Raw genomic sequence first — 21,688 nt, 5'->3', positions numbered from 1 at the left:
GACAGGAGCCCCTTTGAAATCCCCAACATGGGAAGTTTTGTATGTAATCATTTAGATTCATTTTGAATATCAATGGGGCAGGAATGCCGAGGATCCAGTTTTAATGGGACAATAAAGGCGAACCACAAAGGTTTTTTTTTTTTTTTTAATGGCAGCAGGGAATGTGGGCTCACTTTACTGCTGCCAGCTCGTAAACACATTCACACCTCTCTTTCATTTAAATGCGGGATAAGTTATAGCACATTATTGAAAAAAATCGAGGTTGACAACAACCTGCATTTGAATGCTGTCTGGGAGAGCCGAGGCCAATCCACAAACCAGGAGCAGGTTAAGAAGCACGAATAACCGAGAGAGAAGCAGTTTCTGTAGCACAAAGGAAATCTGTTCATTTTTCACTGTCGGTAACAATGTAATAATAACAATAATGCATATGCACTATTTTTGTATAGGCCTTAACGTAATAAAAACCGAACATGAAAATGTGGTTTGACGTAAAAGTTAAGATAGCCTAAATGAAAACTTGGTCTAATAAAACTCATAATAAACTCAAAACTCAAAAAAGTTCATATTATTCCATGCATCTAATTAAACGTAGCTCATTTAAATCATGTTATATTTGTCCATATTCGAATACCAATTAAATGATTTCCTAAACTTACTTTCTAGGGACAAAATATTGTATTAATTAAAAAACAACCCCCAAAAAAAACGTAAGTCTACTTCTTTTTTTCATCTGCGCAGCGCTTTGCCCACCGAGAGGAAAAAAAACCTCTCCAAGCTGATGGTCTCTCCAAGATTACCCTATCAGGTGCAAACCGCTGACATGTTTCCACCCACCAACAACAAAAAAGCCTCTCTGTGCCCAAATCTCAAGCCGCAGACGCACAAACACCACTGACAGGCACTGCTGCGCCATCATCAGACCCCAAACCTCTCCAGGGATCCGCTGTTGCTGCTGCCGCCGCGATTTCCACACTTTTTTTTAAAACATTTTTTAAACATAACTTTTTTGTATGCCTGGATACGTTTGTGTGCTCACTTTAAGCGTGTTGTGTTTTTTTTGGTGTACGGGCGTTTTATTATTCACCACTTTTCCCTTTTCCACCGCAGCACTTGGTAGAATAAAATGACCCATGCAAGGTGTAGAAATCCCCCGCAGGTACGGACGGAGTTGAGGAGCCTGTGATCTCTGGAGCAACAGGATTGGGATTGTGGGGAAACTTGGCTATAGGTGTGCAAAACTCAAAGGATATTTTTTGAGCGAAGGGATTTTTTTTTGGAGGGGTTCAATTCTGAATCCGTTCCACTCTTGGCACCGATTTAGGGAGACGTTGCGGGATTTCGGGGAGCGGAGGAGACTGAGTTAAAAAAATAATCTTCTGGATAATTCCCCCCACCCCACACCCCCCAACAAGGAAACACCTAATGTTGCACTCCGTGACTCTGTTGCTGCTCTCTAGTGATCTATCCTTACATTGGGATTCAATCTCCTACTTACCCCCGGAGTTGTGTGCGTAAAGGACGTACAGGGAAGCGAAAGCAATAGAGAGGGGGGCGATTTCGCCAACCTTTCCTGGGGCTCTAAATCTGTGGAAGCAGGTGTATTTCTGCGAGTCAAGATGTCTGTGCTGCCTTCGAGGTTCATATACCTGTAAGTGTTCCACATCTCCGTTTGCATTTTCTACAGAAGGTCATGCATTCTTACCAATAGAAGTCGCTAAAAGCTTCATATTTGCGCATTGCTTTCATCCAGGTTAGGCTGCGTTTATTCTTCATGTAATTGCCTGTGTGATTCACTCCCCTCCTCCCTTCTCTCTCCACATAGGTGTTTACATTTTCTGGTACTCTATTTCCAGCTACAGGTACGTTCAACTCCTTTTTGTGTGTGTTTGCATGTCACTCTGCATCTTTTTAATGTGAATAATGATGATGATTATTTTACATTTATATTCTACAAACGCAGGATTTACCAGCGTATATTAAATGACTATTCATTAATATTAATTAGGGTCATGTAATTAGGCATGTAAGTTTAAAAGGAAAGCATTTACTATGCGTAAAATAAATTAGAAAATCAAAAAGGATATTGCAAAAAAAAAGGGGGGATAATAAATTAACTGAAGAGATCGGAGATTATAACTATATTTTAGTGATACACAATTATACAAGTACCATAAATGTACGAAAAAGTAACCAAACTCGGTATGGCGCACTGTAAAGTTATTTGTATTGACATTATAGCAGCACCATCGCGAGATACACATGCAATTATCGCTATATAGTCCCAATAAAATGACGAATGCAAAAAGACAATAACCCCCTGTAGTGGTAAAGGAATATCAGAGGGTAATCGGCACTTGGGGAAACTCTTATCTGATGCGTATCAGCTGTTCTGTCCCCGGACTAATCTAATATGTCCAATCAGTATCAATCTGGCAACACAAAAAATAATAATATTTAAAACCAGTTGTTTTTAATCTGGGGCTCAAGTAGCAGTTTCAGTATTTTACAACAGAATCGTGTAATAAATATTTTGATCCCCGGGGTTAAAAGTTGTTCTTTGAACAGATGGGCTCGTTTGGCGCTTGTTGCCTCAGTTTTTATTAGTCCCGTCTCACTTTGAACAGTAATGATTTGCAGGCATCCACTCACCTAATTGCGCGCTGTGATTCAGATAAGATGCGGAGAGCACGCTCCTCCACTCATAAAGCTATCTGATCATTTTATTGCTATGACGTTTTTTATCCTAATTATCCACGTGCTGTTGTTTTAAATTAATCTCTCAGTGTTGCCATGATCTTAAATATTAAAACGGAATTGAATGATTTAAAAAAAGAAGAAGAAAAAAAGAGCAGGTTAGGTTGTTTTTTTTATCTCTCATCCGCTTCTGGAATGCATTTTCTCCCACATAAATTGGCAACATTTTGATTGTAGTTTTATCTGTAATTATATCTTTAAGAGATTACAAAAAAGGATTTATATTTAAGTCAGAGGAAACTGAATCATACCAAGATGGGGAGTCAACATTTGACCCTTTGGCTCAAATACAACCCTGCTGGGGGGGAAAGTTTGTTTGTAAACTATATAAAATACATTTTATTGGTTACACAATTCTCTTGTTTTTTTCATTTAGTGCTGCTAGGAACACCTTGTCCTGGTCGGGGAGCCAGTATAGCTCTCAGGGACAAACTAGCAGGTCCAACTCCTGAAGTAAATTTTCTGATCCAGGACTTTTTTTTAATGGAATTTGTCAGGGAGAAAATATAAAACACTGAAACCCCCAAAACTAGAAACTGCAATGTTACGTAAGTCTATGTGCTCTGATTATTCCAACAGAGCTGGCACAAACAAAGCTATAGTGTCGACTGACCACTCCTCACATGTAAGTGAGGATGGACTTCATGCAGAATGTGTCTCAGCAGACGTATGAGGTGCCCTGAGGAATGATGTTATATGTTTATTGCTGTTTGAATTATGTTTTCTTTGGTTTAGGAAAAAGTCAGATAAGGTAAAGGCAAATAAAGGGAATGTATTGTGGCTCTCTGAGTGCTTTCAGGATAATGATCAAAAAGAAAGAAAAAAAAATGCAGGAATAGCCCTTTAATGCCCTCCTTTAACATTGACTCTCCATGTTGTTGGCCCATTCTTCTTCTCAGCACTGCTGCGTACAGCTAATGGCTCTTACATGTCACGATGTGGTTGTGATTTCATGAGGAAAGACAACAGAAGCAACCACAGTTGGAAGTAAACTTTGAATGCACCACCAACATGTGAGAGTGTGTCTTTCCCCGTTTGTGTGTGTGAGACGCTGTCTGTGTGTGTGTCAAGCAGATAGCAAGGTGTATCTTAGATGGATGCGACAACTAGGCTTCCTGGGTGAAGATGAGTGCCAGACTTTTGAAGTTTCAACCATATCCGTTTTCATGCTGTGTCTTTGAAGAAAGGAGACAGTGTGATAAAAAACTGTTGTCGCTAGTGTTCACCTCAGCCATGTGCTTAGGCTTGCCTTTCCCTTGACGCAAAATGCAACTGTCTACCAAACACACCTTTATGTTTGTTTAGAGATGGGGGGAGATTTGGGATAAATCCCTTAGCAGCCCTGTTAGGCCACGTTTTGTTGTGTGTTCATTTTTTTTTTTTTTTTCCCTCGTCAGCTTTGAGGTTAATTTTGAGAGAAAGCTGACAACAGATGCTGCTGATGTTTAGCTTTTGAAATGGCTAAACTTTCAACACATTTGTGTGTAGTTCTGGATGTACATAGTCTGCTGCTGCATGAATGTTTAATTTTAAACCAGCGTGTATTTGATGGTAATCCAGCTTTTTTTTTTTAGTAACATTTTTGGTTCCAAACTTTGTATTTCGTGAAGTGCAGAGATCACTTGTTAGTCAATTTGAGTGGTCTTTTTCCTTGGACGAGAAGTCCCGTAGGTGCCACTTTTGTCTTTTTTTGTATGTTCAGCCATTGCGCCTGCTGCTGCTAATTCTAACTGCTCAGCTCTCAAATTAATAATTTTCCAGAGTTTCCCTTGTAGACACCAAATGTTAAGAGCATTAAATATGAAAGCTTCTGCTTTTGGCTTTTGGCTCCATTTTTGTTGTAGCCACTTGGTCTCCAATCTCCAAACATAGCTTATATTTAACTTTCCTTAAGTTTCAATTTACAGTACTTGTACACATTTTGTCATATGTGTTTACTGAAGGTAACACAGACATGTATTGTACTAAGCGTCTCACACAGGTTTGTTAAAAATCACAAATTGAATAGGTTGCTTTGGCTTATCATGCAGTAAACTGTAAATCTATTGGTTCCTGGTTGAGTTAATTAAGGAGTTGGTTGACTATATAGAATAGGATTTAATTTTTAAGGCTCCAGAAATGAATGGTCTTGATTCATTTTTCTTTGTAATGTTGTGTTGACTGTGTTAAAACAACATTTATTAGAGGACAATGTATTGCATGGTTGCCATGGCTAAGCAACTGTTTCATGCAGGCTGTGTTGCATGTTGGAATACTTACTTGGAGTAAATGTCACATCTCTCGAGAAAAAGTGGCTGGACCGGAACCTAAGGGGTTTATAAATGAGTCAACAGAACCACAGCTCATTTTGGTACTTTTAAGAAAAAAATAATTATCCATCAGAGAAATGCATAATCTGCTACTCCCAAGAGATACTGGCCCCAAAATTGCATGTAGTTAATGTGTTGTGATGCCTTGAAGTCAACATTAACACCACAACTTTGTTACATCAGTAGGTAATGCATTTTGATATCCAGCCTCCTATTTTCGAAACACTGCCTGATGCCAAAAGTAACATTATGGGCGTGTTTCCTAAATGTCAGGATACAGAAGCCGTGTCCCAGTTCAGGGGCTGGATCCTCCGAGGTCCACATTTCTAGACTGAATATGTCATAATGAGCCAACAGGTCCTTTCTATTTCAATAGCCCAAAGTCCAAATGTGGCCCAGAGATGCTACCTTATTATATATCTTAAAATCTATTGGGCATTTAAGGGCCAAGTCCTTGTCTTGACATATAAACTCACCATCAGTTTTAGTTTCTGGGAGGTTAAAACGGTCGCCTCTGGGGTGTGGCATAGGTTCAACCTGAAGGACCCATCTTCGTGGACATTGTTCTATAAAGGATTAGGCGCCTGAATTGGGGCACAACTTGTATGACACCTGGTTCACAAGTCTATGTTTAACGCCTCGATAAGATTTGCTCTCCAACTTTCAGAAGATTTTCATTTTTCCTCTCTGAGTTTAAGATTTGTTCTTCTGAGGCCACAATTTCCGATCATGTTTGCTCTTTGTCATTAATTTACTGAAGTTAGAATAACACGGACTCAGGGTATGTAATGTGTATATAATTAGCCACCTGAGAACAGCCACATAAAAAGCCATTACTGTGCAATTACCACACCATGCAGCTGGGGAAATGGGATCTTGGCGTGAAGTGAGATTCCAGGGATTCTGAAAGTATACGTTTCCTCTCGCTCTTCCACATGTTGGGTGACAGTTGCTTTTCTGCCATGCTGTCAAAGTCTGTGATTTCCTCTCTTTTTATGTCAATTCTAAGTTGACTCGTAAACAGCCGGCTAGTGAATTCTGAAACGTGGATTTGGACAATTTGATCAGAAAGTCCTCCTACAAGAGTGTTTTTGTGGTTTAAGGTGCCCCTTGCCATCTTGTCTTCCGCCTGCTGCATTTCCTAATTTATGGACCCTACTTTGCCTGCAGGCAGATATTTGTTTGATGATAGTGCAACAGGTCTGGATGCTTCAGGTGTATAATTGCTAGTGGCTTGCTTGCTTGTGGAAATGGAGTACAGGTTTCTCAATATCGCCGGGGGCACATAGTATACTGCTGTCTCAATAAGAAGCAGCAGAAGGTTGCACTATACAGTAGGCTTTGCACTTGTTCTGCGGGATTTTTACTCAAACGGTGACTTCATTACCACATCTTGTAGCATAGTTATCAGCTTGTAAATGCAATGCATATAAACTGTGCCAGTTGAAAGCGAGAAGAGAAACACTAAAATGCCGCAGCCACAATTTCCCGGTTGGTGTCTCAGTTTTAAGCCCCTGAAGCAAAACATTTTTGACACAAGGCCCATAAAACCAACAGCACACATTACTATCAACACCTGTGCTGTGATGCTCTCTCACTGTCTGTCTTTCCCTCTTTTTGTTTCTTCATCTTCTGTCTCTCTCTCTCTCTTTCTCTCTCTCTCGCTCTCTCTCTCTGTTTCGTCCTGTCTCACACCTCTGTGCAGGAATCCCAGCAGACCTCTGCCGATTTCAGATTTTACATCGAGAACCACACAAGGAACCCGGACGACCTGAGCCGTAAGCAGGTCCGGATCTATCAGCTCTACAGCAGAACTACAGGGAAACACGTCCAGATCTTGGGGAAGAAAGTCAACGCCAACGGAGATGATGGGGGCAAGTATGGTATGGGAGAACTCCTGTGCATCTCACCTGACACGTTAGCTAGTTTGTTTGAACAGGATGAGAAATCAACACCACCTACCAGCCAGATGTTGGTGCTTCTTGATGTTTTTTTTTATCACTCCTCCTGCAGCTTTGTCTGTTTACTACCCATTGCTTGGAGATTATTTCCTATGCTCTGTGTTTGGCTTGGCCAAGTTCGATGGTGACTTTCGTAAGCCACCAACTACTGGTTTGGTTGGCTGGAAACCAGACCTTTCAATGGATGTTTACTGCAACATTTGGGTATCCAGAGCAAGTCTTTGTGGTACTTGTTTGCCATTCTGCAAAATATTCTTTACTTTTGGTTTTTAAGTATTAGGTTGTGAGCTGTTAAGGTCATGTAGGATGCAATCATGTGGCATTATTTGACTTTATTGTCTCTTAATTTATCAGAAAATGTTCATGAGGAATGGGATTGTGACTGTCCATGTTGGGGAATGCAAATTGGGAAAATCTTAAAACTGTATTTTCCTTGAACTTGAAAGGGCAAGAGAAAATTCATACTAAATGTAGAGTCTTTCCTAACAACAGAGTGGTTTGCAATGGTCATTGTCACAATAAATGTTGGATATGGGCTAGCACTCCAGCAGTGCAAAAGATGACAAAAGGCATTTGACGGATTTAGCTTTACATTCATATATGATCTTATCAACCTTATATATATATATATCCTCTTTGCTTTCTGTGTGGACTTGATTACAATGTCGAATCAAAACAAATGCAGCGGATGTGTAAATTGATGGTCAGTGAAGCGCTCTTTGATGCAGCGGCACAAACATAAGGCAACAGGACTTGTTTTGTGCTTTCCTGCAGATATTTTGCTCATAACAGCTGACTCACAGCTCCAAAATTGCTGGTCTTGAATGCCTCAGAGTGAGTGTGTTCAGTCACAGATGCGCCGAGGCAAAGTTTCCTCACTGCTTGTTAGAGCTTGAGTGGAAGCAGATCCAAATTTTCCCATGAGGCCTTGCCAATTCTATTCTACCCTCCGCCCCTCTTCCTCCCCCTTCTCCTGTCCCCCACCTCCTCCTCTTCCTCCTCCTCCCCATCCAGCTGCAGTACCTGGCACCTGTGAACTCCTTTGCACTCACTAATAATGCTCAGGAAGATACTCTCCTTGCTCTGATCCACTCTCAGTGACTGCAGAGGGCCACAAACCACCACCGAAGAAATATATTGCTTTGATGTAGAGCTTTATGACCGCTAAGTCTGTATCAGAGCAGGCAAAGTGCGGGTGTAATCATTCTTCTTAGGTATTAGTGTAGCATATTCATTACTTTTAAGAGACTAGAACAATCCTTTTCCAGAACAGTTTGTCATAAATGATGCCTGTTGGTGGGTCACTGCAAAGGCTTTTAAACTGATACATGCTGCAATGTGGGAAATAAACCAGGAGTTTTCAGCTTTTCTGACAGGTGACCCCATGCTGAGGTCAAAAAAATGCCTGTGGCCCCTTATTGTTTATTGCACCAAGGAAGAAAACATTGCACTGGTTAAGAAATCACTGAAAGTGGGCTTTAATGTTAAAACACTGATACGATATTCAAGAATTTCTGTCCGATTTTTCATTTTTGCGCTTTATATGGAAGCTATGGCTGCCAATGGAGTCTTGAGCCTGAGAATTGTTTAAAGAAATATCCAGAGTTAATACACACAACATCACAGTGACCACTCACTGACTCAAAGATATTTCCTTGTGGATGCTGTTCCACTAAATATAATTACTCCATTTTTGTTACTTTGCCATCAGGGGTCACAGACAAAGATAACTTACTGTAGGGAGGAAAATATTGTTTTATCTGATGTTCTGGGTCAAGGCTTCATAGCTGAGGTTGAATTTTGGGTCTCCATGCAAAACCAGCTAAGAGTTAGACGCCAAAGCGTTGACTCCTGATTTGACTTGCAGAGCTGAAATATCTTTTTAAACATCATCCACTACATGTACAAACCAGCATTTATTTTCATTCTCAAGGACCCCAAAAAGATCCAGATTGATCATTCCAGCGATAAAATTTTTTTTTGTAATGAAATATTCTTTAGCTCCCAAATAAGACATACAAACACACATCTCTCAAACCAAGAGAAGGAATAACTTTAAAGTTTCACCTTTGAGACAAGTTTGCTTCTTCCCACTTTCCTCCCAATGTTGGATTTTAGGGTGAGGGGGAGGACGAGAAGGGGAGTTACTTCTGCCCTCGAGCCCGTCCCATCCCCTTCGCCTATTCTTCCTCTGCTCCCTTTAGCGCTACTGAATGGCTCTGTGTGTTAAACAAATGGATCATCTTAACTTTTTGATTGAGTGAGCACAGACTAAAGGGAACTTGAAACCTAATCCTGAGGGGCACATAACCGCTCCACAAATGTTTGGCAGATCTCTTTGCTGGTCGAGGGGCGAGCAGAGACAAAGGTGACCTCGCAGGGGTTAACATTTGAGAGAGAGGGGGGGGGAGGGGATAAAAGAGCCGCCGGGATGCGTCTCGAGAGTGGATTACTGCTGTGTCAGGCTAAAGTGGCGGTGGCATTGTTGCTTTGGTGTATATGGTATTGTGTAAAGAAAGTTATACACTTAATATACCTTTTTATAAGAAGTATTTGCTCTGGAGACCCATAACTCATCTCTTTCTTTTAAATTCTTTGTCCAAAAAAACCCATATTTTTTCCACATTGACAGAAATAATGATGCTCATGCAATGTTTGCAGTGTGTGTCAAGTATAAATTGATCCGACACACATACTGCCCAAAATCACAAATTTACAGAATTTTGTTGGTTTGCGGTTTTCAGCTATTAAGATCAATTATTTCCTACAATCCTTGATTTGATTAAAGATAATGTAATCTCTGGTACAACTAATAATGGTGGTTGACTGCTTTGTGGTGGTATATATGATGAAAAATGTATTCATGAAACGTCAATTTAATAACCCCAATATACTGTAAACAATTTTTCTCATGCACATTGTAGGCTAGATATCTAAGTTTTCTTTATGGAGGACTGGAAATTTAATAAGATCATTTTTATGTCTTAAATTTGTGAATTGAGTTTTGAAAAAAAGTACAGGAGCCCAGACACTGTTGACCATAAGTGACATTTGTTCAAATGTATGGGAATCTTTAAGGGCGTATGTGAGTGGAAAGACGTTTACTGACCCTTAACAGAATCTTCTTTTTCTTTTCTTTTCCAGCTCTTCTTGTCGTCGAGACAGAAACCTTCGGGAGCCACATTCGAATAAAAGGAAAAGAGAGCGAACATTACATTTGCATGAACGAAAAGGGCAAAATAGTCGGAAGGGTGAGTACCTTTTTGGTTTTCATTTTGGGAATATTATATATATATATATATATATAAAAAAGGAAAATGACTGATCCTTCAGTAGAAGCTCAATATTTTTTTCACTGACCAGATTAAATCGGCACGTTCTAATATCAAAACAAATATTTCGAATGGAGTTCTTAATCCAGGCTCAATTGAACGCAGCCTCAGATCTGCTTTCTCCTGCTGTTTTTGTACACCCTAACAAAACCCCTTTGATAACTCACAGCCCTTCTTCCATTACGTAATCTGCCTACTCCTTTGACACTCGATCAGTCAATTACGGACTGCAATCACCACAATGCATTGAGAGACTAATGGTCACTTAGGAGGAATGCCATTGCAATTATATCACTTAGTCACACCAGGTGGCCACACTGGCGGGGGATGACTGCATGTGACTCTGCGGACGACCGCTGCAATATGGAAAAGAAGTTATTATTTGAAAACGTACACTGTAGAGGCACACGTGTGATTTTGTCGCATTAATAACTCATGCTGTCAGCATCTGTGGGGCTGCAGAAATTCACAGACGTTTTCACTCTCTCATCATGGTCATCTGTTAGAAACATGCATTTTTTAGTTTTAGTTGCTGGGGCCTCATTTGTTTAAAACATGTTCTTTGACTTCCTCTTTAAACCACCAAAGGATTATTTTAACAATCGGATAAAATGACATTTCAATTATTGATTGCTGGCGGCTTTCAGCTTGCTTAATAATAGAAATAAGTCGTACAGCAACTTCGGACGAATTCAATCAAACTCCCCAGTGGTGGCATCAAGATTTTCGAAGTTCCTTATCACACAAATTATAAAAAATAATAATAAATAAAATAAAAATTCTGACCCCTATTGCTATGAAGACATGCAGATAGTTGAATTAATGGGCCTAGCTTTTGAAAAATGTCTCTTGAGATATTTACTGCCACCCTATTTTCAAAGTTCAGCAGCACTGTGTTTTCCTGTTACATCGGATAATCCACTGGCCTGTGAACAGATTTCAGTGGAACTACTTTCTTCCGAAGAAAAAGTCTGTTGTAGAATTGCACATCTAAGGGCTTTGATTGCAAATAGAATGCTGTGACCATATACAGAGCAGTATTCTCTAGATTTCAATCAGTATTTAACGTGTGTTTATTTAAATCACTTTGACTCCACACCAGCATGTTTTTGAAAAAAATATGAAACCAAATCTTATTCATTTTCATGAATATATAGCTCAATATCTTAAAGGAATGATTGAAATTTTGGGAAATTCACTTTCTTGCCGAGAGTTAGATGAGAACATTGGTAGCACTCTTTTACCCGTTTGTTAATTAGGAAACTACACAGCCAGTCTTAATGCTAAGCTAACCGTCTCAGACATGGAATTGATATGGAGTTTCTCTAACCTAGCAAGACCTATTACCCACAATGTCAAACTATTTCTTTCCAACCACTACAACTACTGTAATGTATGTGTGGTATGTTTAAAAGAATGAAAAGGCACAACTAGACAGGAAGTAGTTGTGTTACAATAGTGCAGTAGAGTGTAAACAAATGTAAACTTGTGAAAATTAGATCTTTGCCTCATAATCACAGTGAAGAAAATTAATGTTCTCAACACATAGCCAGGTTTTTAGACTACGCTATTAAAACAAAAGCGTTCATTCCGAAAGTTACATCGCTGAATACATCTCTCTTTCTTCATCTGTTTCTGAATGTGCTGGACTGTAGCGAGACACGAAGGGTGACCTGTACCCAGCATGCCGTTCGGCGGTGTACCAGTTAGTAGGGGTCCCCACTCAATACAGTACACAGTGTGTACATAACGCACTACTAATATAATAATAACACTGCACTTCCTTGGATCCTTAGCAATACACCTGCAAAGTGTGAAGTTGATCGGATAAACGATTGTTAAGAAAATCGTAGGAAAGACATACAGACAGAAAGAGACTCCTTCCATTTTAGTTCACACCAAACTGGAAAATACAAAACACCAACAGAAGAGAACAACCATGCTGATCCCAAACACACTGATGCAAATCCACAATGTTAGTTGAAAAACAGCTCATGCCGCCATGTCAATATTTCATTAATGTCCCTTTTCCCTTCTTTCAGCCCGACGGAAGGAAGCAGGAGTGCGTCTTTGTCGAGGAATTCCTGGAGAACAACTACACAGCTCTCGTGTCGGCCAAGTACAAAGGATGGTACCTCGGCTTCAACAGGAAGGGGCGGCCCAAGAAAGGCTCGCGGACCACGCAGAGGCAACAGGAAGTCCACTTCATGAAGCGCCAGCCGAAGGGCAGGCCGGACCCGCTGGAGGAGTTTCGTTTCACCACAGTCACTAAGCGGACACGAAGGGCTCGGCGATTAAAACCCAACCCCAAGAGGAACTGATGGGACCAATGTGACAGCACTAATTTTCCTCGGGGGTGGGGGTTGGTGGGGGGGTGGGGGTGGGAGGGGGAAACAAAACTGTAACTTAAAAACTCAAGCTTCTTGTCTTAAAAAAAAAAAAAAAAAAATCACCTTAAAGACTTCACTTCTGTAAAAGAAAGACAGACAAAAAGAACAAAAAAAACAAGTCAAAGATGTTCTATTTTTGTATTTCAGGATGACTGACTATTTCCTAACTCTTGGATTCTTCTGGGTTGATGTCATTGTGCTAACGTGTCTGTCGTGTTATTTATACTGGATAAACTAAAGGACCTCTGAGAGAACTCCTGTCGCCGGCGTCCTCAGCTACGTTTGAACTGCAAGCTGAAGACGTACTTTTTAATATTTTTTTTTTTTGACAATGGGGGCTGAAGCACGAGCTGACGCAACGTTATAAAAATCAGCCAACTAGAGATTTATTGGAATACCTGTCGGTTTTTGTTTGTGTTGCCCCTGACAACGCGGATCCCATACTTTCCACTGGAATCAGACACCATGGAGATGAAACGGAGAGAGGTGGCAAGTCGCAGGTGACACTGTGCTGCCGGGATAACTGTAGCTTTGAGTGCAATATTTTACAGGACTTTCTCTCTCTCTCTCTCTCTCTCTCTCTCTCTCTTTTTTTTTTTCTTTCCATATGTCTCTCAACCTCAGCTCCACTCGTGGCTCCTGGAATGCGCTGAACCCTCCGAGTGCTGTGTGTGATTTCCTTGACATTTCCATGCAGCCTGTGATTCAGCTAAAACACGACATGCTTTGACTAGTCGGGCAACAGCCGTGGCTTTAGTCTTGTTTAAACAACCTAAAACGAAAACAATACAAACAAAAAAATACGATGTGATTCATAATTCCACAAAGTCTTCCAACTTCATCACATTTGGGAGACGGATGTTAATCCCTCTTGTCTCCCCTTGTAATTCACTTTTGAACAGCTCTTCCTCACGTGTGTTAAGTTGTTCCAGAAGAAGATGCCTTGATTCTTTGAGTGTGAGCTAGCTCATATTTTGGGCCTGGTGATGAAGACTTCCTCTACCTCCTTGTTCTTTTTGTTTATCTTTACCTAGTATGACTGTCTGTGTTCAGTTAATCTCAAGAACCTTTCAGTAGACGCCGTTTTTTTTTTTTTCTCTCGTCCAAAATCATCTTTTGACTGTGAGCTCGTCTTTGCTCCTTTCACACCCGCTGGATGTCTTTGGGAAAGCTTATCCCTGTGCTTGTTTTGTCACACCTGTGATCCACAGACAGGGGAAACTGTAGCTCTGACCACCCCTGATCACTTCCTTAATCCACATTTGACAATTTAAGACTTCTCCTCAGAAAACCGAGTTGACCAGCTCATCCAGGATTATGGGAACGTTTTCAGCGACATGTGGTAGAGTTTTGTAACTTAAAGGGAAAAACTTTGTGCTTCTATCATTCCTTCTCTCACTGATGACAAACTCCAGCCTCGTTTCACCAGTAGTATGTATTTACCTGTCTGCTGGCAGGTTTTTGTATGAGTTGCTACTAACAACATGACACATTTATGATTTTTTTTTTTTAAACAAATGTAAGCAAAAATAATTTTATGACTATTATTAAGATATTTATTGCCTCCCTTTGTAAATAAAATGTGATGAGTTTTATTTGGCCTCTGTTAATAAAATGACGAATATATTTAAAAAAAAGAAAAAACTATTTTATGTCTTTATTGCACTGTAGAGGATGGTAAAAGCGCATTTATGTCCTGGTTTAGACTGAAATTTTATGATGTGCACGTTGAATATTATGCTGCCTAAAAGAGAAATGCTGCAGGTAGCAATTGTACATTCCCTTCTCTGCATACTGCCAAGGTATGCATTTTTATATACAAACTCAAAGTGTGAGGACTGCTTTTAAGGTCATTGGTTTTTAAATTGAGAAAGGCCTATTGCAACATCCCTGAAGGCTTTTTATAGCACTGCGAAGGGCAATAAGAGTTCAGGGTTGGTGCTTTTTTTAAACATCGATATTATAACATAATTATAATGAGTAATTTTGGCAAAGAAAGTCACATTTTATCTTTGTATGTGTTCTTTTTTTCAGTGTCAAAAAGTAAGATACACATGTATTAATGGAATTGGATTAAAGGTTGCATCATAAACCCAACTCAGCTGTGGTGAGTGGCAAAAAAATTATTTGTTGAGATTCAAGAAGATGATCGGAGATGTACCTTTGCTAACCTTTTGAGTACTTAAAACACAACTTCCTTTGATGTAAATGCTCCGTTCTCCAGACCAGTAAACATGCAATATTTTAGACATTTTTCCATCTTTTAAAAGTGCTAAAGGAATGTGGAGTAGCATGTCTTATAATGCAGTGTTCTGGAATGATGTTTACAGTAACCGTCAGACTGAAAGATGGCGGCTTTGAGGGAGAAAAAAATACTTTTGTTTAAATTCCTAGCGATGCTATCGGCCCCCCTCCACTCCAGTAGTTACCTCCAACAGACCCAGAAGTCCCCCCGTTCCGTCATGGGATTTTGGACGTCTGGCCTGCTTTTAAAGGTGGAAACATAGTGCTTGATGTGTGACCCAGTAATTCTCCATTAACATAATGGATCATTGCTGAAAATCCTGCTTGTCTGGTGGGGAGGGGGGTGGGGGGGGACAGGATTTCAAGAAATGTTTTATGTCCGTTCATCTTGTCATCTCTTTCAACTGCTTATTATCTCCTCTGTGTAAGAATGATTGTATTATTTAGAGGGGATAAAACGAGTTCCCTGCAACAAGCAGCCATCACAGACAAGAATATGTATTACATGTGTTCTAGTAACAAGGTGACTATTTAAAACGATTAACATTGCTAAAAAATAAATACTTTCAGGGCACTGTTTCTCCCATATGAATGGCCAATTGCAAGTGTTGTATTGTGCATCAGTGTCTACAGATAATAAGTGTTGTGAAGGACTGGGAGTTAAAAATCAGCCTTGGCCGAGGAATTTAATCAATGCGACATTCGAAACCCTCCAAGTTCTATTTATGCGAGCAAGAAGCTTTTCTTTTTTTTCTAACCACATACTTCAAACTTGACCAAGCACAGCCAAACTGCATCTGGGTATATTGACATTTAAACGAGCGCCGAAGGTTTCCAACGTGTCGGCCGATTCGCAATAAGGAGACGACATTTTGCATAAGCCTCCCGCTAGGCTTTTCTCTGACTCAACCTTTGATCATTGGAGGCTAGATGGTCTTGGAACTGGACCAATAACTTCAAAATGAAACATAGAATTCCCTTTTGCAAAGCCCAGCCCCTTTTCAAAGGAGGTGGAATCTTTCATTGCCAAGTAGTTTATATTCTATTATTAGAAAATCTCAGCACACTGAAACTGCACAATGGATACAGTATGACCAGAAAGCAGTGTCGATGTAGAGAGAAACGTTGTGGTTCTGCGTAAGTTATACAAATTTCAGTGGAACGACCAAAAGTGGTTCTTTGGCCTCGAGATCAGCAACCACACACTTAACAAACAGCCCTGTCAACAGAATTTTTTCTGTTTGAGACATGAAACAAGTTGTGTCTCTCTGAATATTACTGAAATTGTCCCTCACGGTCAGTGAAAAACAAAAGTCTAACGCCAAACAAAACAGAGTTGTAGCTATAATATACCTTGTGCCATTAAATGTAGTTTCACGGCACGTCATTTACTGTCAAAACAGGATTGCTGCTACCGCCCTTCTAACTCATGCTAAACGCTAAACCACAGTCGACTGGTCGCCTTTTATGACTGAGAATCAGAGTGTTTCCCTTGTGGATTTCACAAAGTATTTTTGAACACATGGCTGAGTTGTGTTTTTACAGGATTACAAATGTGCTTACTGTACATACAGTTCCTGCAAAGCAAACCTCTTCTGTGTTCTCCTCATAACATGTGGCCAGCGAGTTATGAATAAGGGTCAAAATAAAGGGCAGTAGATTTAGTGTCTTCGCCTTATTCCATCTTATTTCAACTCAATGTGAAATAGCTAAAAAGATAATATTCTTTTTATTTAGACCCAATGGTTAAAGCCCCAGTCTATAATGTGTCTGATCACATGAATAGAAAGTGTTCACCTTGGAAAGTTTATATTTGAATTTCACCAGGAATTTGCATCTGCAGTGATCGACCTATCATAATTACACACATGCATGACAGCTGACAGAGTTAGATCAGGGGTATTAGTGGCAGCAGCAGTAGTCTGGATAATCCCCCCCGCCACCGGATTTTCCGCCGGATGTCTCTCGCCTTGCAAAACTCTGTGTTTCGGGAAACAACAACAAACTTCGAGCTAGCAAGCTACACGCTGAAAATGGCAAGTTTTGAAGAAAATGTGGGTCGTGCAACAAGGCAGGCCCACATGGATCTTTTTGGGAATGATTGTAAACATTTACCAAGAACATGTTTATGGCATCTACTCTCTTTACTGGCAGGTTTTGGGACCGATTGGTGAAGATTGCTATGGACAAAGTACACACGGCGATACACTGGTAAGAGCAAATGACGTTTAACCATGTATCCAGCTAATTTCCCAGCGTTACTGTATTGTGTGAACAGTTCCTTCCCGAGAACATTTTGCAGATCCATCATTGCTGCGACCGGAGCTTAGCGCAGCCCAAGACGATTGTGATTGGTTTAAAGAAATACAAACATCCCAGACCGTTTTTTTTCTTTTCTCCCATCCAGGAGTGTATGTGTTGAAGGGCCAGACCTTACTCTGCAGCACTGTGGAGATAGGTCTGGTAATGCAAAACTACAGCAGGAGTAAAAGAAGTGCAAGCAGCACTAGTTGGAGCAACTGTATGGTAGTGACAGCAAAGGGACATTTTTTAATTCTGCAAACACCTTTAGATGATAACTTTTCACAACTAAGAAGTGACAAGCATTGAGAGAGAAAAATGCTGGTCACATATAAAAACCTTTCTAGTTATGCATTTGATGCACCTCAGTTGCACAGAAAGTGATGCGCTTTCGATTTCAAATAGCTTTGACAATTGTTTGTTTATTATGGGCAGTCACAGACACTATGGCTGAACAGACAAAGAAAAGACAAGCAGAAACTTTTCAGAAAGCTTAATTTCTCTTTTTTCTGAAATATTAAGTGCTTAAACACAATGAGCAAATATGGCACAAAAGATGGAAAAAATAAAAAGTCATTCACACCGATATGACTTTTACCTGCAGCATTGTCCTGTCTGTAATGTTGCAGGAAGAAAAGGGACCCACGCTGATGAACCACAGAAACCTCATGTAAACACATAAAAACGTCATCTCTCTCTCTTTCTCTCTCTCTCTCATGTACACAAACAGACACACCAGTCAGGCCTTGTCCCATCAACAGATGCCAGGTGACACAGCTCATTAACTTCTCCTTTCTCCTATTCTTTTGGCTCCTCATTGTCTTGAGATATGAGATGGGCCTTTGTTGAGAGTTTTTCCCCCTTTTCTCTCGGCCAGGCAGGGCCCATAATTAGTGCTTTGCGCAGGGCGTACTTTCTCACAGGGCTACGACACAATTAATCAGCACTTTCCCACCAATGGGCAGGAGCTGCTTGATTCTATGAAGGCCACATTTTTAAGTTGTGATGCCTTTTTTCCAGTAATGGAAATACCAGGACACAACAATGTCTTTTGTGAAGAGATGCTACATTTGTAGGAAGACAAATTCATGGATGGTGGTATTTGAAAGTACTTTATATGGTTTGTTTAAGTCTGCATAAGTGCCAGATTTAGGGCGTCCTTTACGTCAAACAAAGCAGCAAGTGCCAGTACGTTTGGGGAGTTTTTGCAAATCACATTAGTTTAGCAAGAGGCAACTTACTGGATATCTGAGGACTATATTTATGAAGCTCCACCTGCCTGGAGCTCCACATACGTTAAAACAATGCTGAGAAATATTTGCAAATGCTATTTGGCTCAGATGTGTTAGTGACGTATGGAGAGCCTAGTTTGATTTGGCCTCTAACTTAGTTTTATTTTGTTGACATCAAACTGATGACACTACGTGTGCACTATGATTCTATCGGTTGATAAATAGTTTTATGCCCTCGCCTTTCTCATTATCTTTCCTATCATCTCATACTGCATCACCCTCTTTGTTACTGTACTTTTTTATTTTCTTAAATCTGTGATCTTTGATTGGTTATCATCATAACCACAGGACTGTTATGAATCCTTCAAAACAGGACTTTTAGTGATTTTGTTTGTGGCACCAAACAGATGAACAATGACAACAACATGTAGTGTGTGTGCGTGTGTGTGATAATGAAAGAGAGAGGGAGAGGATTACATGGATATTTGTAGATTTGTAGATACCATTGAGCTGCCAAATCGATCAATCACACAATTTTAAATTTGAAAACAAAACAAAAGATTAAAACATAAAACTGCTCAAATAGAATACTAAATAAAGAGAAAAAAATTAAAAGAGACACAAATTGGAAAAGACCAAATTGTATTAAAAGGACAAGCAAAATGCAAAACAATTTCATTCACAGCTTCTAACCACATACGTTTCAGAAGGAGCCAGAATAAGCGTGGCTGACACGTAGGTGTGCTATCAGGCTGCTATCTCAGGATAAGGCGTTTCCTAATAAAGGGCTGTAAATCATGATTAAAGAACTGCCTGGTAATTATGAATCAAGGTTTCTGTACAGGTGTGTTCAGACCAAACGCAAAGCCATTTTTGGCCTTGCATTACTCACGCGAATACGGCCACTAGTGTGTTTTTTGGAGTATTTTCCAATTGAATAATACATTAGTTACGCTACGACGTTAGTGCTAACTTGGTTCGAAGGAAGTACAACCAATAGCTGGAATGAAGTAACAAATACATATTTAAGAACTTAGAATATAGTCACCTTCATTCACTTTTGTCCAAGCCCTCTCCATTTTGTTGATCTCTACAGTACTGACGTTGAGTCATAGAGCCCTGTGTGCCCACAGTCGAGGCGTAAATTAGATGGTCCTCCATTTCTGATTCTGTGTGACGTCAGGAGAATCTTTGCGCTGATAGGCTTTCGCGACACAGCATCACCCAAACATTTCAACTTGGGTGGATGCGTAATGGGTAAATTTGCGATGACCGTAGTGAATTTGCATCTTTGCATTGAGTTGTATGTAATCGGGCTCCTCAAAAAATTTGCTTCATGTCAGGTCTGAGCACACCTTTATGGTTAATACATTCATATCTTTAATACCATCATTATATTTACAACGTCCTTTAAAGCATTTTATGTTTAGTCAAATATTTCAACGGTGAACACAAGTAGCAAGATGTTAAAAAACTAGTAAATAGTCAACTTCCCTCTTAAAATACAAGCTTTTTTAATGTATTTCAGATGATTATAAACAAAACACAACTGCTCACCTTTAATGTGGAACACTGGTTTTTCAATCTTGACAGACAGGCGAGACATTTTGTAAAATGAGCATAAACTTATATGCAGGACATAAACAAACATTAAACATGGGATTTTGCAACAATACTAAAACTTGGGCGAATTATGTTCTGCTCGTCATCTCCTGAAATGTTTATTATTACGTTTAATGAAAACAGCCACGGCAAAGCTAAGGGTGAGATGTGATATTAGTCAAATTACGAAACAGGTTAATATGTTAAAATTATTTTGCATGAGGTAAAACCTATCCACCAGTTTACCAACCATAATACCGTAATAATACCGTTATTTTCACTTCATTTTCAGGTGTGTTTCCTACTATGTAATCACAGTGGAGCGACTTTTTTTCTTTCAGGTTTTGTGCATGGAGTTTGTATTTACATTTTACGAATTTGTGCTCAGTTTCAAACATGTCAAGAGATCAGGCTCGATATACTGAGGACCACACCAGAGTCAAAATACGTTTTTCTTCCTTTCTTTTTTGTCTCTGTAAACCTACATATTAAAATGAATACCACATTACAATGTATGTAACAACATATGATAGGCTGCATACTGTACTATAGTGGGTACTTGAATAGGACAGGGGGTGTAAACATGAAGAGGTTGGCAGGGACCTTCATTTGATTTTTGCCCAGAGTCTGCACAAAGGTCAAAGAGATAGAAAACAACACACATAGCATGGCCTGCCTACAGCAAGATGGCAAAGAAGAGACAACTGCATTATTCCACAGGCCAAACTCAGACCATTTGGTCCTTCTGTCGGGTTAAAACTAATGCAAAGAAGTACTGGGGGCTCTCTGGGTCAGACAGAGAGGAGGAAGAACAGTAGGAAGTAAGAGCAAAAGAAGAAGAAAAAACACTCATGTAGACCTGAGGTCAAAACACAGGGTCTCTGCTGCTAATCTGACATATGTTTTCATGAGCCAAGACAAGCAACCCTGCCATGGTGGCCGCTCTCAAAAACTAATGATGTCAAGTGATTCCCTCTCACAGAATCCCTTTTAAAACAGAATGAAAGAGGCAGAGAGCGAGGGAAGTGCGGGGGCTCTGGGGATTCAGCGAGGGGATGGAGTTGAAGAGGAGGAAGGGGGGACAGGTTGGAGCAAAGAAGAAGCCTGAGACCACATTGTCAAAAAACCCAACATGGTGCCGCTCAAAGACCCTACCATGCTACTTCCTGTGCCAAATCTTACCCCTCGCCACTATCATATCATTGTACAAAGAGAAAAGGGCTCACTTTTTATTTACGCCGTTGTTATTGCCAGAATATTGCTTTTAATTGCTGTCCTGGATTCCCCGCTGCGGTATAGGACGAGTCTGAGACGATTACTCAAAGTAATGGAGCATAATGATGTCTCGGAACGGCCCCTGAAGCTCAGGTCAGGGGTTGGACAATGTGAACATTCAGCTACTTAGCTTCCTTTGCAACTTTGTGACAAAATCTGTTTGCCCAACACCAATTAAGATGCCTCTCTGTGCGCTTTGGTCAATGGGTTTGACGGAGGGGGTCGTCCAACGAGTTGACATGTCCCTGAGCACGAACAAGCTGGCCTGTGTCCTCGCCTCAATAA

The 21,688-nt window shown here is 40.2% G+C and overlaps 1 protein-coding gene across 2 annotated transcripts; it reads left to right on the top strand.

Annotated features, from left to right (window-relative positions):
- The first annotated feature begins 769 nt into the window (after positions 1-769).
- On the top strand, positions 770-12,709 carry fgf24 (fibroblast growth factor 24). 2 transcript variants are annotated; one of them, XM_039812572.1, is made up of 5 exons: positions 770-1,651; positions 1,826-1,862; positions 6,772-6,940; positions 10,172-10,278; positions 12,402-12,709. In XM_039812572.1, exons 1-5 carry the CDS (start codon positions 1,620-1,622, stop codon positions 12,678-12,680), a joined length of 624 nt encoding a protein of 207 aa, XP_039668506.1. In that variant the 5' UTR covers positions 770-1,619; the 3' UTR covers positions 12,681-12,709. The 2 variants fall into 2 exon arrangements, with proteins under 2 accessions (XP_039668506.1, XP_039668505.1); XM_039812571.1 differs by having other exon boundaries at positions 777-1,651; positions 6,772-6,949.
- The last annotated feature ends 8,979 nt before the right edge of the window (positions 12,710-21,688 follow it).

Source organism: Perca fluviatilis, chromosome 10, assembly GCF_010015445.1.
Source record: "Perca fluviatilis chromosome 10, GENO_Pfluv_1.0, whole genome shotgun sequence".
NCBI lineage: Eukaryota > Metazoa > Chordata > Actinopteri > Perciformes > Percidae > Perca > Perca fluviatilis.
The sequence above is the reverse complement of the archived record's forward strand: the minus strand, read 5'-3'. Positions and strand labels throughout refer to the sequence as shown.

Coding starts and splice junctions, on each gene's coding strand:
- fgf24 (XM_039812571.1), top strand. CDS start 1,620: ATGTCTGTGCTGCCTTCGAGGTTCATATACCT. Junction 1,863..6,771: donor TACTCTATTTCCAGCTACAG/GTACGTTCAACT, acceptor ACCTCTGTGCAG/GAATCCCAGCAGACCTCTGC. Junction 10,279..12,401: donor AGGGCAAAATAGTCGGAAGG/GTGAGTACCTTT, acceptor CCCTTCTTTCAG/CCCGACGGAAGGAAGCAGGA.